Source organism: Tachypleus tridentatus, chromosome 6 (genome assembly GCF_004210375.1).
Source record: "Tachypleus tridentatus isolate NWPU-2018 chromosome 6, ASM421037v1, whole genome shotgun sequence".
NCBI classification, from domain to species: Eukaryota; Metazoa; Arthropoda; class Merostomata; order Xiphosura; family Limulidae; genus Tachypleus; species Tachypleus tridentatus.
In genome coordinates this window covers 80237622-80254939 of record NC_134830.1, presented here as the reverse complement: position 1 = coordinate 80254939, position 17318 = coordinate 80237622, and the positions used below count along the sequence as shown (strand labels likewise).

Here is a 17318-nt window from a genome sequence, read left to right as displayed (position 1 = left end):
AGAGAGTGTTATCACAAATATGTCAAATTAATCCATTAACTGTGGAATGCATCAAGAATTTTTTGCAAACTATACACCATGTATGGCACATGTGCATTTAAATATGTCAAATTTGCTTATTAACTATGGAATTCATGTAGAATTTTGCAAGCTATGCACCGTGTATATCACACGTGCATTCAACTGCCAGAGCCAGACTACCCTGTACAACAAATCAGTAATCAATGGAGCAATGGTGAAAAAGAAAAACAAAAAAGATAGATTTGGTGGAATGAAACTTTCAGTTAACCAATAAACCTTTTATTTTTGTTTGATTTAAAGAAAAACTGCATGTTTACAATTTAACAGAACATCTCTTTACAGCTTTGTTTTGAATTATTAAGGAATTAGAGGAATAACAAATGTATATGAAAATGATGGTACATTACAAAAGAATGACAGTAAGTATATAATTAAAGCTGAGCAGCATAGTTTGAAGTGTCAAAATAAATGAAATAGATGCATTGTAAGTAAATAAATTTCTGTATGGAAAACACCCAAAAGAATTGAAACTTGGTGGGAACAGCCCTTCTGTTAAGGAATGATCCCTGGTAGTACTTATAATTACACAAATCAACTGTGTTCATAAGTTTAAAAAGTAAATTAATTTTATATTATAGTTCTTGAATTAATTTTTTTTTTTCATATAGGAGTTTATATATGGAAGTTTATAGAGCACGGTGAATTAAATATAATACTAAATAAAGAAAAATCAGACCAAGTCTTACTCTGTATAGTATTCACTTAGAGTTGAAATTTTTTTTTATTAGTTACTTAGATCAGTCAAGACATTTATATTATGCAAAATATTTCTGTATTTTCACATCTTGCTTATAATTTAGTGTTGTCTTCTGGACCAATATTATACAATGTAATAAAAAAAATTACCACAATTTTCTTTCCTTTGAGTGTGAACATGCCAGTTAAATTTTTTTCCAGTTTAGAAAATAACATGTCATAAATTTTTAGTGATCGTTAATACATTCACTCAACTATCTTGTTTTTGTAGAACTTTGAATTAAAAGTTATTCAAAACTAACATTTGACTTTTTATTTTCTCTTTACAGAGATATGTTTTCATGATCCTATGAAATTGTCAGACTCTGTATACAATCTGCAGCTGATAGAGCAGTTTTGTACTCAAATCCTTCCCTGTGATATATATTTCCTAACTCTAGAAGACATGTTGTACATGCATTCCTCCTTAAGACAGAATGTACTGGCCTTCATAGCTGATCTTATGTTCCTATTTGAAATTAGACCAGCGAAGTGTGTCATTCGACCAGGAATCAAAGAAGAGCAAAAACTTTCTATTGAAGGTGCCTAAATTTTCTTTACCTTTTTGGGCTTGGTTGATTTTAAAGTTTGTTTACAGAAAAATGTGTCTGTAGTTAAATTTTACAACATGATAAAAATTCAGTATAGAGATTAAAAGTTTCGACTATGTAAGTTATAATTTTACAGTTTATTAGTACTCTAGTTTCTTTGATTTTAGATTTTTATTGCATCCAGGTTTTTTTTACATGCTGTGTCTTGTTTTTTCAACCTGCTAACTGATGCAGGAAATATATTGAAAATTTGTATAGAAATAATTACATATATTATAACTTTCTTTTTCTGGCCTGATATGGCCTGGTGATTAAGGCACTTGATTCACAATCTGTGGGTGGCAGATTTGTATCGTCATCATACCAAAAGTGCTCATCTTTTCAGCTGTAATGCCATTATAATGGGACCATCAGTCCCACTGTTTCTTGGTAAACGAGTAGTCCAAGAATTGGTGATGGTGATATTAACTAGCTGCCTTCTCTCTAGTTTGTCACTGCTAAATTAGGGGTGGCTAGTGCAGATATTCTTTGTGTATCTTTAGACAGCACTTAAAACAAACTAAAATTAAATTCTTTTCTCCAGTATGTTTAATCTACTTTATGTTTTTTATGCCATATTGCTGGTCAGATCTTAACTCAATACCAAAATTCACTTGGCTTGTTAGCTTGTGATGTCCAAAGTATCTGATAAAGTAATAAGTATTGCAATCATTGTTGAGTCAGTTTTAGATGTCATGATATCAATAATGGTTGCAAGTCTCTTTTTTTCATGTCTTTTTCAGAGCTAAAGATCAGTTTTAGTATTTCAGTTATATTTTATGTAGGTTATTGCTTGTAAAGCCTTTGCTAGGGCCAAAACTCTATAGACCATCTTGTTTAGAACTTACAAAGTCTTAGTAATCTATTCATTTTTGTACTTATATCAGATCTATAGAGAAAAGCAGGAAACAATAGTTTGTCAAAGCAAATTCACCTAAAATATTTTAAAATAGGAAGTATAAAGAAACTTCATATTTAACTGCATCTGGTTGACCCTGATTGTATGTACCCAAAAGGTGAATGTGGACATGTTTTTCTTTACATTATATTAAATTTAAAAACAACTACATATTAATAGAATAAAGATAAATGTATTACTTTGATTGAAAACTTGGGATTGAAATAAATTACACATAAAGATAGTTATACAAAATTGCAAAGTAAGATTTCTAGGTATCTAATTTATTAAGAAAACTAATAAGGTGGTGGTAAACAAGTTTACAAAACTTGGGGAAAAACACAGAGTTATAGATAAAGAGAAACAAATTAAGGGAAGTACTAAGATTTTGGACTCATTGTAGCATATTATAAATGTTAATGAATATGGGAATGAAATAAGAAGTCAAATAACATGTGTTCAATTTTCTTTTTAGTTTATCTTTTTATTAATCATCACAGTTTGAAAAAAAAACTTACTGTGTAACCATGTTTCATGTAGTTACACTGTTGAAAATAGAACTTGTATGATTGCTTATCCAAATATCACTTGTGTTGGGATAAGCAAATTAACTGTTGCAATGAGGTGAAGTATCTTACATGATCTTGACATAGTATGAAACTTAGCAAGCTTGCAATAGTAATCTTTCACATACTAAAAAATCAGAGTTATTAATTAAGTATTTTATAAAACTTTATTGATAATTATATGGTGTTTGAGTGCTGCATTGAGTACAAAATAATTTTCATATGTGTCTTCTCTAAGTTCTCCTAACTACAGTGTTTTTTGTTCCATTTTTTTGCTCTTTTTGAAAATTTTATATTTGTTATTTTTTACACTATAACTATACATGATCAGTCAATTTTACTAACCATGTAATTGCCATAAAAATTAGGAAGTATTTTTAAAGTACCATCTTTCTTTCTAGAATTACTGTAATTTGTAACAGGAAATCACAATTGTTTATACTAAATAGCTTAAAGGTTATAACAGTATACATCTATTTATGGTTAATTTTATTATTTTATTGCTTTTAAACTGTGTCTGATGAATAATCCTACCATAAAGAGTATAAACCACACAAAAAATGTGAGCTCACTCTACCCTATCTATTTATCTAATCCACTCTTGAGCATATTTTGTAAATAATTTTTATCATTATGATTATTTTTAATGTAGCTTAAAAGCTTAAAAAGTTTCTAAGTTTGATATTTTAATTATTTTTGTAATAATAAATAGTGAATATATATGAGAAAAAAATGTAGCACTTACCTGGTGTCTTTTCTTTTGCAGTTATCTCTTGATGAAACTTAAATCTACTCTGTTATACAAATGGTACTCCACATTAAACATTTTTTTTTTATTTAATTAAATACTGCCACTAAGGACACAGAGTAATAGCATGCTAAAAGCAGACCATGCATAATGTCTAAGAGCCAAGTTCATTGATGTTTTTCCTATGGTAATGAAGTTTGAAGTAGAAGCAAAATAGGCAGTTCTCTTTACAGAAAACAATATAATAGACCATTTGATAGAATAAAACATTGGCTTTCTGTTGGTTACAAATGATATAGTATTATACATCAGAGGACTGTTGGTAATTTGTGAAAGAGAGGATATGACTGGGAAGCATAGTAAGAAGGGTCTCATTTTCTAGTTTATAGATTGAAGACTATAAAACTTATGCTTTGCTTGAGTAATAACTATATTGTATGAATAATTTGTGTTAAATTTTCTACTTGGAGAGATGGTAAATAAATTATAGAAAGGGGAAGACCTCGAGAGCAGATGTCACAATTTTCATATTGGAAACGATGGATGATTTTTTAAAAGTAATTCTTTACACAATTAAAACTTTTGATTGATATAATATTAGTTTGATTTATTAGCTATGTTTTTATGCCAATTTCATTTATATATATTGATAATAAAGTAGTTTAATTAAATTTTGAATGCAATTCTGTACAACATTGTAATATGCACTTTGACCTGTGTGATGCAATAGGTTTAAATGCTTTATCAAATAATTATTGAATTAAAGTCAGTATTGATATCACAAAACAATGTACAGAACCTAAGCTTTTTTTTTCTTCTTCTTCCAGCTACAGTTTCTGGGTCTCAAAACTAAAATTTCCAAATAAATTATATTGCAATTTTTACCACTTAGAGTATATTAGGTGCTATAGAATTTAAACAAAATGGCTTCTAGGATGGAGCTCATAAATACTCATTATTCATAAGTTAGATTTTTTTTTCCCATCATATTTTAAACACAAAATTTCTTCAACTCTGTTGGCAGTCCAGTAGTATTCCTGTTATTTATTATGGGCTTAGAAATTTTATAAAATATCAATACAACATTGTATGAATTTCCAAGCCTACACACTTATTCTTTTTAAAATAGACTATGGTAATATAACACTGCTTTAATGTATTATTGACCACTGCTTTTTTACCTTCAGTTCTTTTAAGCTGTTTATACATGTTCTTAATACTAGTAGTCATTAAATAAGCTACATTGGTTTTTACTAGTTACTTTCTTTGCCATATTTATGACTTGCTTATTGGCTGTAAACTTTCAGCTTTTACAGGCATTTAGTTTTAGCTGATACCTCTCCACGTGTTTTAAATGACAAGGATTAAAGTGGGAGTAGTAGTATTAGATGTACCTCATAATATGTTTAATATACTGTAATATTCATTAAGACCAAGTATTCTGGTTATGTACTATATGAATAACATTCTTATTTGATTTCTTATTTGTTATTTTGTATCTTCATAAAGTTCTGTAACTTGATTCCAGACTTAACAGTAACATGGTTAGCAACTTATCTCAGTTGCCAGGTGCCATGCTCCTCCCAATTTACATAGTATTAGATATTTAATTTTTGTTGTTGTTGTTGTAAGTTACAAGATGTGTTTAGGGAAGGTTGTGGAAAGTTCAGTATATAAGTGGTTATATTGATACCACATTACTTGATGAACTTTAAATCTACCTCAGGCATTTGAGCCAATAGCTTGTGTTCCGTAAGCTAGTTTGGGAGATTTACATTGGTTCTAAATACATATATTAAGCTAACAATGAAAGCAATCTTTACAATAAAAGTAAAAACTACAAAAACTAAAAGTAATAAAATTCAACATATTGAACATTGTAAATCTTCCAAACTGGCTGAATCTTGTGACTTTAACTGGGACTATGGTGAAAAACATTGTTAATAGCAGGGGTATCTAAGTGATGAAACGATGTGAGAAAAGTATATTCAGTTAGCTGTACTCATTACCAGGTTGTGTTTTAGTTTTGGTCTGACCTAGTGGTTTGCTTTGATCAAAAGATATTAAGTTTGCTCTGTTTTCAGCCTTTTGAATTATCTGCACACAGTTGATTTGTAAATATGTGTGATAGTTACATGATTATAATATTTTTCTGTTTGTAATTACTTTTTCCTATATAGGTTGCACTTGTTTTAGAAAGGCTCGCATGAAAAAACAAGTTTTTTGACTCTGTTTAATTTTTGGTTTTCCTTTTTTCTCTCTTTAAAGCTTTTTGACACATTTTTGAGTTTTGTTACTTTTTATAAAAGCTTGTTCATGATACACATATCAGTTCTGCACAAAATAAGGGTGAGCAATTAATAGGCTTATAAACCAGTTACATCCATATAACCCACAGGAGATTAAGATGGCTGTAAAAATAAAAAAATAGTTATAACTACTCTGTCATACCATTCATTTTTTTGAATATTGAAACTAACTGTTTAAGGTGAACAACTTTGAATTAACCTAAAATAAGAAATCTTAATGACAGTTTTTATTAGTTTAGTATTTCCCTGTCATTTATCAATATAATGAAAATTTTGATTAATTTATTTTGTGTGACAATAATTGATGTAAGCAGTGCTTATAAGGTAGGTAACTGAACATCTCTAGCATGAAATACTTTTGATTTTACTTAATTATTGAAACTTATGTTTTAAAGAAAAAAATTAAATTTCATAACTATCAACCAGTCTTTTAAGTTAAAAGTGAAATAACCAATAGGTCCACATGCTTTCTATTAGTTTTTAAACAGATTTTTCTAAGCTGCATGGGTTCATATCTTTGTTTGTTACAAGGTGTGTTATAACATGCAAGTAGCATAAAAATTGGCAAGAACAGCAATTTAATTTGCATTTATAAAAAATTACTATCACTATTGGAATTAACCTTTTTAATTATTGATGACGATTTTTCTATGTATTTTACACAGAAGAGAGTGACTTTTACCAAGGATATTTTCATTAGTTATTTATGTTGAGTGTTGTAACAGGCAAAAACCTGATGTTGTCAATATGATACAATATATGGAAACTGATGGTAGGAAATGGTATGTAAACAAGTTGGTAATTTGAGATTAAACTGAAATTTCTACTGTAATTCTAATTTGTTTTTCAATATAAATTTCCTTGTATTGATATTTAAGCAAATGTACATGACAGTAAGTGTAGAAGTTAGTCTGATAAATATATATTCCTGTGTGAATCTGATTTTATCTTGAATATAATAGTTTCATTTGTAGAACAGAAAGCAAGATTTAAAAATACATTTTAACTTAGATGCCATGTTGAAATCATTATCATAACAGTGAACTTCTTTTTTATTTTGAGCTTTTGGCTTTTAGACTAATTTATAAGATGTACATAACAGGTTCTGTTTATCATTATGAAATCAGGGCTAATAATATATAGTCTTAAAGTGGGTCTTTATCACACAGTAACAAGAATGTAATAAGATAGAAGCTTAAGTGCATTTCAAAAGTAAATTATTGCTCACAAGAAATAAACAGTTTGCTTGTGATTAAGAAGGGTTACATTTCTATAGTTTTCAGACTTTTGTATATATGTTTTTTAAACTTCTGTAACCATTATTTAACTATTCTTCTTTTTATCTTATTTCAAAATTATATTAATATGAAACATATTGATATAAAATGTTTAGAAATTATAATATTAAGATTATACTTTTTTTTATTTACTCCAAATAAGTTATGCATCCCATTAGCTGTCAGTAGCCCTTTTAAACATCTCATATGTTGAACTTATAATTGAAGGATGTACAAAATTATTAATATCAAAATAAACTTTTTTGCAGTTGTTATTGAGATAACTAAAATCACAGTAATTTCTTGTTTATGTAATTCAAAATTTAAGGTCCAGTTGCACCTCGAAGACGAAACCAACCAAGTCCAAAGTATCCATCGACAACTTTAGTAGCTCACCAATCATGGAGTCACATTCCAGGGCTACATGACTTTGCTCATTCAGGTAGTCTTCCAGATTTAAATAGGCCCAGTCCTTGGACTGATGGAGATTGGTCAGCTTTAGAAAGATCACCTAAGAGAAAGTCTAGACACCAAAGGGGTAAGTTGAAACATGTAGTTTGTTGTACTCTAAACTCTTTTTAAGGCACTTATATTCAATTGATTAGTTTTTGTACCATAACTTTTAATGTATTTTCTTATTTTTACAAACTTTTATAGGTTATTAGTGAACATTAAAAGGCTTTCATGTACAAAATATTTGATTTTTTTACCTAATGATTTTCTCTTGCATTTTTTCTTTTCCAATTTTGACTATCCAACATGCAATTGTTTGACTTTAAGATAGAAAATACTTTTACACATCAGAAAATTGTAAAATTTCACATGAAAAAGTTTTATAACCTTTAGATATTTATCAAACTTTTTTTAGAAGAAACTGTGTATTATCTTTTATTTTCACTTCTATATCTCTGTATGGGTTTTATTGATTTGACTGAACTTATAACCACCATAACAAATTAGGAAAAATAGATATAAATTATGCTTTTTTCATTCAAACGGTCTATAAATTATGACACAAAACCACAACTGTTCAGTTGAAAGAGCTTAAATCTCATAACATTATACATCTATATATATATTTTATTTTATTAACCTACCAGCCATATCTAATTAACATTACAAAGTTGCAATAATGCAGCACACATACTGACATGTTACTGTATCCAAAGGTATAAAACTGGCTTTTACAAAGTGACCTGTCTTGGCTTTATTGTAGTAGACCGATGTAAAGTAAAATCAGTCATGTTTCACTTATAATGCATTACATTATGTGAGTGTGTGTGTGTATTATTACTATTTACAAATAAGTTAACAAATGTCAGTTATCAATTAATTAAAGAAATATAAAAATCAATGAGTTCTACTTACGATTGTGAAGAAGTTTTTACTCAGTGTACCTTTGATTCTACACACTGCCAAATTTTGCATTTGGAGGATGCAAGACAAAATAACTTTTCTAAATTTTATATATGCATTTTGAAATAACAAAAAAATTAAAAATCACGATATCAATATCTCATAATTCCACTGTAATTTATCAATATTAAACTGTATTTCTATATTTAAAAAAATGTTATTCAAACAACTTTTTTACTTATGCCTTTATTCCATGATTCAAGGCAAAAGAAATTATCTTGGGAACTTTCCACCTTAAAGAGGCTGAGAAAACCACATTGGGGAAATTATGAGCTTTTTTGTTGGTTATAAACACAGAATAGACTGAAGTGGATGTACATAAGCAAGTATTTCCAAAAATGGAAGAGATGGGGGGTGACTGTTTCACTCTGTATAGTGATATTTCAGCAAATAGAAATGATGGAAGGTTCTTCTTTTATATTCTCACTTTTCAATATTGGTAATTTGAGTTTCTAATTCATAAGAAACTATAGACTTCATACTTGGACATCACAAACATTTAATTTGAACCAAAGTTGTATTTAAAATACCATATGACACATGAAAATCTATATTAAGGTGTGTTTTTTAGTATTTACTATAATACCAAAATTTGAATTATAATTTGATGTCAAATTTATTGACATACATTCATAAAATAGTAGTTCAGTAATATTCTGAATGTAAATCTACAAATGTGATGACATGCCCTTTAACCCCTGTACATAGGTAAATCCATAGCAATAGAGTTAATAAATCAAATGTTAAATTATAAAAGTTTTTTTTTATTTTAACATAAAATATTTAAATAAATCCTCACTTTTCTTGTGAATGAGAATGGTGATATTTGTTTAGTGTTTTGCCCATTCTCTAATTTTTTTAACAACCAAAACCTCTCTCATGTTTCGAGTTTAACATAAATTATACTATGTAACATAATTTTTACTTGTTCCTGGGCAGAAAGTATTATTTCCCAGTTGCTTATGCCTAAAGTAAATGGAAAAGGCCTATTTTTCTCTTAAAACTTTGCTTTTGTGATCTGAGTAATGCAGTTTTCAAATTTACCCATTTTCCAGAACATTCCACGTAGATTTAGTGCTGAATAGCTAATAGAGAATTATCTCGAACTTACAAGAAGTTTCTAGAAATTTCCATAGTATTATATGTATACAGAGACACACCACTTCAGTTTAGTTCTAGCTGCCAAAGTGAACACATAGACTTATCTGATTTTATCAGAGATGGCATTAAGAAGCTGCAAGCATTCTCCAGATGCGTTCTGCTATGTATGTGGCCAATTTATCAAGACAAGAGTGAAAAAGTACCCTATGACAGCATCTGCTAAAATGTATGAAGTCTACAAGGCATATTTCGGCATGCTTGTTGGAAATCAAAACAAACCCTGGGCACCTCATTTTACCTGCGAGCACTGCAAAAAAACTCTAGAAGGTAAGACAGACAATTTATGCTCACTCAAATAGTAAGATTTTTTATTATACAAATTTTAAAACTTTTGAATTTTTTTTTTTTAAATTTCCAATAGTATGGAAAAAAATATCATATATAAAATATTTTGCATGAACCTCTTACACATTAGTTGTGGATGAAATAAATTTATTTTTCATGACAACAATTTTATTTTGCTTTTTTGCAGGATGGTACAGAGGGGAAAAGAGAACCATGAAGTTTTCTATTTCACTAGTGGACCTCCAGAAGGTGTTCCCACCATTACACATGAAATTGGGTCTCATGAAACAATTTGTCACAGCTTTTGATAAGGAGTCTGCAGCCGTCAAGTACCTTTGAGACTTCTTCCCTAAGCTGTCAAAGCTGATGTTTTTGTTAGACCACAAATAAAGAAGATCCTGGAGGGACCAGAATTCTCCAAGAAGCTCAGTAGGAAGAAAACAAAATCATAGGGCAGCTTTGTCACAGTGGTTTGGGGCTTCTTGGGCAATCACAAGGCTGAAAATTATGTGGAACTGGTTGAGGCTCTGGTGAAGAACTACTGCAAAATGGACTGCAGGATGTCCCTGAAAGTACACATCCTTGATGCTCATCTTGATAAATTCATGGAGGACATGGGAGCATATTCAGAGTAGCAAGGCGAGTGCTTCCACAAAGATATACTATACTTTGAATGCCACTACCAAGGAGCGTATAACAAAGAAAACATGATGGGAGACTATATTTGAGGGCTGATACATGAAAATGATTTACATTACAGTCGCAAATCTCGAAAAACTACTAACTTCTAAACATTTTTGTATAACATTAATATAGATACATGTAAATCTTGATTCACATGTTGTTTTATTCACACCTTATGTAAATAAAAATATGTAAATTTGCCTGTTTTTACATAGAAATAGGTTAATTTCTAAAATTCATTATCCAGATAACAGAAGCAAAGTTTGAAGGGAATAATGGTCATTTTCTGTACTTTTACAACATAAGCAATTGAGAAATAACATATACTATCTAAGAACAAAATTTATGTGTCAATCATTATAATATGGGTATTACTAAAGTGAAGTTGAATTGGAAAAGTCTTCGGTATTTGTTTATGGAGATATAAATTAGAAAATCAACCACACTTGCCATGCTCACTTGACACATCTTTTCTTTCAGAAACTGCTAGTAATTCTCTGATGTTTTCTGTTATAACCAACATAAAGACAATGTTTTAATTTAATGAATAGCATATCATGGTTTGTTGTTTTCAATACAGCATTTTAGTTATTTTGCCCACAGAGTGAAAGTTGCTGTTGTCAGATTCAGATAAAGTAGCCAAGAGAATTATTTTAAATTATTTATCCCTTAGTTAGAAAGCCAACTAAATTAAAATATTTATAGTATATTGTTTTGTTTGTGTGTTTTTATTCTATTTTTTTGTGCATTCTTCAATTAATGAATAATTATTTTATGTACTTGTATCAATAAAAAACCAAGAGGCCAAATGAAAATACAAAGTTTCTTGTCTTTATTTATATTTTTTATTTATTGTTGTCAAAGCAACTGAAATATAAAAGTTAAAAATTAGAGTAGGTAATATAATGAAAAACAATAATATTTCTCGTGAAATATGATCACAAGTATGTCGTGCCACATCATTCAAAACAGTAAGTTGAACTGCACATTTGCTGAATAATTTACAGATTATAGGTTAAGAAATAAAATGTAAAAAAACTGAAAAATTAATAAAAGTATTTTAATCTCAACATGAAACTCACCTTGCACTCAGAGCAGTCAACACATATGAGTTCATATGTTCATGTACAAATCTTTAGCAAACATACTTACTTAAAAATTGGATTTTTTGTGAAAGACTCATTGTTTACTGAGAGCTTGCCTAAGTTTGATACACATACAGCATTAAAAGTTACACTTTTATATTTTATCTGGTTTTTACAAGGTTTCCATCAAAATGACGAAGCTTGAATGGAAAGAGTTAGTGCAGGTAGCATGTGAGGTGTTCATAATAAATTGCTGTGCTTAGGCTGTGAATCGGAAAGTTTGTATCTGTCACTGAAAAAATATTCATTCTGTACTTTGGGGCAATGAGTGTACTGTAACAGCAATGGTAAAATTTTGCTATATGATTAGACAAGAGTAGTTCAAGAGATGACTGCTGTTGGCCAGCTTACCCTCTATTCTGTAAGTTCTGTGCAGATAGCTTTGTGTGACAGTTGTAAAAAATCAAGTATATGCCATGCAGTATTTAAAGGATTTAAGAAGTAGATAGATGCAAGGATCCATTTATGCTTTTGTCATCTTCTTATCTTGTTATTGCTGTTGTAAACTTGTTTCTTAATATTTTTTTTTAAATTGAGTTACAGTTTTATTTGATTATGTAAATAAACATAGTTTAGAAACCATGTTTCATATAGACTCAGTAACTGCTCATTATGAAAATGAGTGTAGTGAAATATTTGTTTACTTATTTATTTTTGTCAAAGAACATGACAACCAAATCATATTTATTATATAGTTTATAATAAAAATTAACCTGTCTGTGATGAACTGGATTAACTTGTTACTGAGTATCTCAAATTGAAACCTTGTTGGATTTGTTGTTTTTTTTTTATTATTATTCATTCTGGACTTTATTCATATCTGACACTTAACTGGCTCATTTTTGTTTAATAAGAACTTTTTATTGAAAGGGAAGCTGTAATAATTGTGTTGGCACATAATAACTTCTTTCTTGAATAATTGTGTTTTCTTTATACAAAGCCAGAAGCTGTTTATGTCATTTGATTTTAAGTTCTCACACTCCCATATTAAATAGATTAACAAATAATGTTTAAAATTATTATATTTATAATAGGATCAGGAAATAAAGTGATAGTTTAATTAGTTTCAGCAACAGTTCTCCCTTCTGCTCTTCACCGTACTCAGTCAGCTGATTTTCAAGTTAAACAGAGACTTGACAGTACAGGTTTTCAGTATAATGCTGTGGAGAAAGCTAATGGAGGTAGAAGGTATTGTGAGAAAGAATTTTTTTTTTTTTAGAATTATCATTGTGTTTATCATTCATTTATCATTTCTTTCTGTTCAGTTTATCTATGATTTTTTTGTTGTATCAAAATGCTAACTCACCTTCTACATAATCATTTGTATTTTGAGTAAATACATGTATGTATGATGAAACTGACACCAAGTGGTGATGTGCAGATGCTATTAATGTTGCAAAAGAGTATATAAACTTATGATCACGTGAGGTTGTATTGTCGTGACCTACTGTGCTAGAAGCTTCATTAAGAACGAGAAAGAAGCATAAGATAGTTATTGTTGTTTGTCATTCATTATTATTATTGTAAGGTATTATTGTTGAAGCACTATAATTGCTGTTTTGTTTTTGTTTGGAGGGGGGATCAGTTTGTTTTTTTTATTTCTGATTCTTTTTCCTGATTCCATTATTATTGATTTATTAATATTTATGATAAATTGTTTATTAACCCTTTTGCAATGGGTCAGGTTTCAAAGGCCACATCATCACATTTGTTGACTTGCATTCAAACATTTTTTTAAACTACTATTTTATGAATTTGTGTCAGTAAGTTTGGAATCAAATTGTAGATTGTAACTCAACCTTTAATATTATATATTAAAGTTAATTTCTGAATTTAAAAGTAAATATTGAAAGAACACATAGATATAGATCTTGGTGAGTTGCATAGTATTTTGAATGCAGCACTGTTTAAAATTAGAGGTTTGTGGTGTCAGAATACTAAGAAAGGCTTAATACTGGTGTGAAGACCTGGCAAGGTACTTGTTTTTGGTAAATGTTGAATTTATTTCTAAGTGTTCTTCTTGTGGATAAATAATGTTTTGTTCTTGAACCCTAATTGTAATATGTTTATTTTAGACTGTTACTTTGGTGCCTGAACAGGGACCTTTTTCATAAAGATTGAATTGCAACTTTGGATTTTTTTTCTCTCTCTCTGTTTGTTTCTCAATTTTGTATTGAGTGATTAATTCAGCAACAATTTTAAGTTTGGTTAAACATAAGTTATCTAGCAGTTGAAATTAATTATGTTACTGTAAAAATTAGTACGTCTTATGTGGCAAGCTTGAAACAGTCTTTCAAATGTTATGTTTTGCAAGACATCAGTCTATCAGTTAACTTTGGGACTATCTATTAAGTTTACAAGGCAGTATGGTCAGTTATAGCTGTAAATTATTCTCCATCTGGGTATATCCTATAGCTCAGACTACAGCTAGAAAATCTAATTTCTATAGTAGTATAGCTTCATTCTGCAGAGTATGATGTTCTACTGACATTTGCCATGATACCTTTCTGACACAGAACTGCTCCTTATCCAACATATGAACATCAGTATGAAAAAAAGTTTTTTCTTGAAAGTTGCAAAACAGAATTAACATGAAGTCTACTTTGATTTCTGGAATGCATTCACACAATTGGAGGAAGGTTCATTTCCACATGATACATTTCCTTAAGTGATTGTACCCAAGTGCACATACCCAAGAATATGCTTAAATCTTTGATGTTGGAAAATGTGTAACAGCTTTCACTTTGTCATCATTGTCCTAAATGTGACACTTGTGTTTTGCAAAATGTGCTTTTAGAAACTTTTACAGTTAGACTAGCTGTACATAGCTTGTATAAAACTAATTCGAGGTCTTTCAGCTGTTGTACAAATGTGGGTGGTAGCATTATAATATCAATATAAGCCTTGGAACATTCAGTTGCTTCTGCTAAAGTCTTATCCTTAAGTTTTTGGAAAGTGACAGGTGCATTTTTATAACCAAAAGATATAACTTTAATTTCATAAAGTATGTTATCTGTTACGAAGCAGTTTAATGTCAATCCTCAATTTTAACACTATCTACTAGATAAGTGTAATGTACTGATACAGGTTGCACATATATCATAGCATTAAAAATATTACTTACTGAGCAATGGATAGTGGCCAGAAACTAAAATCCTTAGTCTTATTCTTGAAAATAACCTCTTGAGAAGCCTAAGAAGTGGCAGGTTCAGTTAACCTATTATGTACAGATACTATTAATGTAGCAGAAAAGTATGTAAATTTATAATCACAGGAGGCTGTACTCTCGTGACATACTCTGTGGAAAAAAAAAGTGTGTTGAGATAATTATTGCTGTTTTTCACTCTATATTGTTATTTGTATTGAAATGTATTTTTAAAATATTATATTTGCTGTATTTCTTTTGGAATTATGCTTTTTCTTTCTGGTTCTTTTACCTGTTTCCATTGTTATTGATATATTAATATTTATGATAAATTGTTTTTGAAAATATTGAATTTATTTCTAAATGTTGTTTTTTTAAATTAACTTTTTTTGTTGTTGTTGAACCCTGATTGTAGCAGTGATTATCTTTGATCATTGCAATATGTACTGTTACAGGTCAATCAAGGTTTTGTTCATGTGATAAGTTCATTTGGTCATTTTAACTCTTTTGTGATGGTTCGGTATAATATACACTAGTTTGTCTACACATTTGCACAATTAATTATTTGAACTATGATTTTGTTACATTTACCTTCCCAAAATTTAGTAGACTTTTAGTAAAGTTTAAATTTTTGAACACAAAAAATTGGATTTGTTAATAAAATATTTTTCTAAAGGTTTTTCTGTGAAAATATCAAGACTTTCACTGCTAGTCTGAGTGAGTGCAAGATGATTTCTTGTTATGATTAGAAAAAATATTTTTCATTCCATAAATCTCAAATATTGTTTGCACAATCTCATAAACCTCCTAAATGCATGTAAAACGTTTATTTTTAGTAAGACTATATTTTATTTGCTGTAGTCTAGCAATGTGGAATCTAATCTGTCACTTAACCAACCTTATAACCATCATAAAAATTATGAAATAAATATAAATTGTGCATTTTTCATGCTAGTATGACTACACATTATATCACATGAAAATACAAATGTTTATTCTAAGTAGCTTAAATCTCATAATATATATGAATGCGTATATATTATATTTTTTATTATATTGACTTTCCAGTCTTGCCTAGCTAACATTACTTAACTTGCATTGATGCAGTCCAAATGCACTTAGGCTGCATATCCAATAATATAAAGCTGGTTGTGTTTTAGTGGACTACCATTTTGTAATATACAGTCACATTTCAATTATTATACATCATATATGCATATAAAGATTATTGTTATTTATAAATAAATTATTAAACTTGTTTTTCTTAAAATATAGAACAATAAATAAAGAAGTAAAGCAAACAATTATATCTTCTAGCTAGGGCCTTTGAACTCAGCTGTTTCTGAACATAGGTTGCTACGTTTTTTAAGATTTCACACATAGAGGATAACAAACAATTTTTTTTAGGTTTTATATATATGGTGGAACAGCCAAAACATCATAAGTAACTATAATGAGACCATATAATTCCATTATAATTTATTAAGTTTAATAACCAAGATCTATTGAGGTTTAAAAAATGTGAAACTTCAAGCAACTAATGACACTTTTGGTTCTAAAGAATGTGGTAACCTTCACACAGATTAAAATGGCTGAAAAAAACCACTCTGGGGATATTCTAAGCTGTTGATTGATTATTCACATGCCATATATAAATTAAATAACTGTTTTTAAGGGACTGTTTCCAAAAATAGAGGTGAATGGGCCACTGTGTTTGGTTCATTACATAAGCCATATTTCAGTAGAATTTCAAAAAAATATGAGGTTCATACTTTATATTATATCTTGTTAATATTGGTCATATACTCAGTATTTTGACATCATAAACATATAATTTTAATCAGTGCTACATTCAACATACCATGTGACTCACTAAAATCTCTATTTAAGTGTTCTTTTAATATTTACTTAAGAAATTAACTCATATAATATTAATGCAATGACATGACCTTTGATCCCTGAGCAATCAGGAAATGGTTCAGTTGTTTAATTATCTTTGTTGCACTTTGTGTTTCAGCTCTTTTATCCATTATATTTTCAATGGTATTTTTGTGTCTCATTTCAAAGTGTTAAGTAATTTAAAATTTAGTTTTAAGTCTTATGAGGAGAAAAGTTTGATTACTTTTTTTAACATTTTAAACTAGCATTGCACTGAGGTGCTGCTTTTGTGTTTGTTGGTTTAGATTTGTTTTTAAATGTTATTTCTGTGTGTCTGTATTTATTTTCTTTATATGTATATGATATATGCACATTGTCACTCAAATTCATTAAGCATTCT

The 17318-nt window shown here is 29.0% G+C and overlaps 2 protein-coding genes across 8 annotated transcripts in view; both read left to right on the top strand.

Annotated features, from left to right (window-relative positions):
- LOC143252897 (patronin-like) overlaps nucleotides 1-17318 on the top strand; it is a 104694-nt gene that overhangs the window by 69133 nt on the left and 18243 nt on the right. For all 7 annotated transcript variants that reach the window (XM_076505716.1, XM_076505717.1, XM_076505718.1 and 4 more), the window contains 3 exons: nucleotides 1107-1358; nucleotides 7533-7742; nucleotides 12960-13083. In XM_076505716.1, coding sequence (XP_076361831.1) covers nucleotides 1107-1358; nucleotides 7533-7742; nucleotides 12960-13083 — 586 coding nt within the window. The remainder of the gene's footprint in view (nucleotides 1-1106; nucleotides 1359-7532; nucleotides 7743-12959; nucleotides 13084-17318) is intronic.
- Nucleotides 8856-12952, top strand: LOC143252902 (uncharacterized). The gene is made up of 2 exons (XM_076505728.1): nucleotides 8856-10048; nucleotides 10254-12952. The coding sequence occupies exons 1-2, from the start codon at nucleotides 9841-9843 to the stop codon at nucleotides 10403-10405; spliced, it is 360 nt and encodes a 119-aa protein (XP_076361843.1). The 5' UTR covers nucleotides 8856-9840; the 3' UTR covers nucleotides 10406-12952.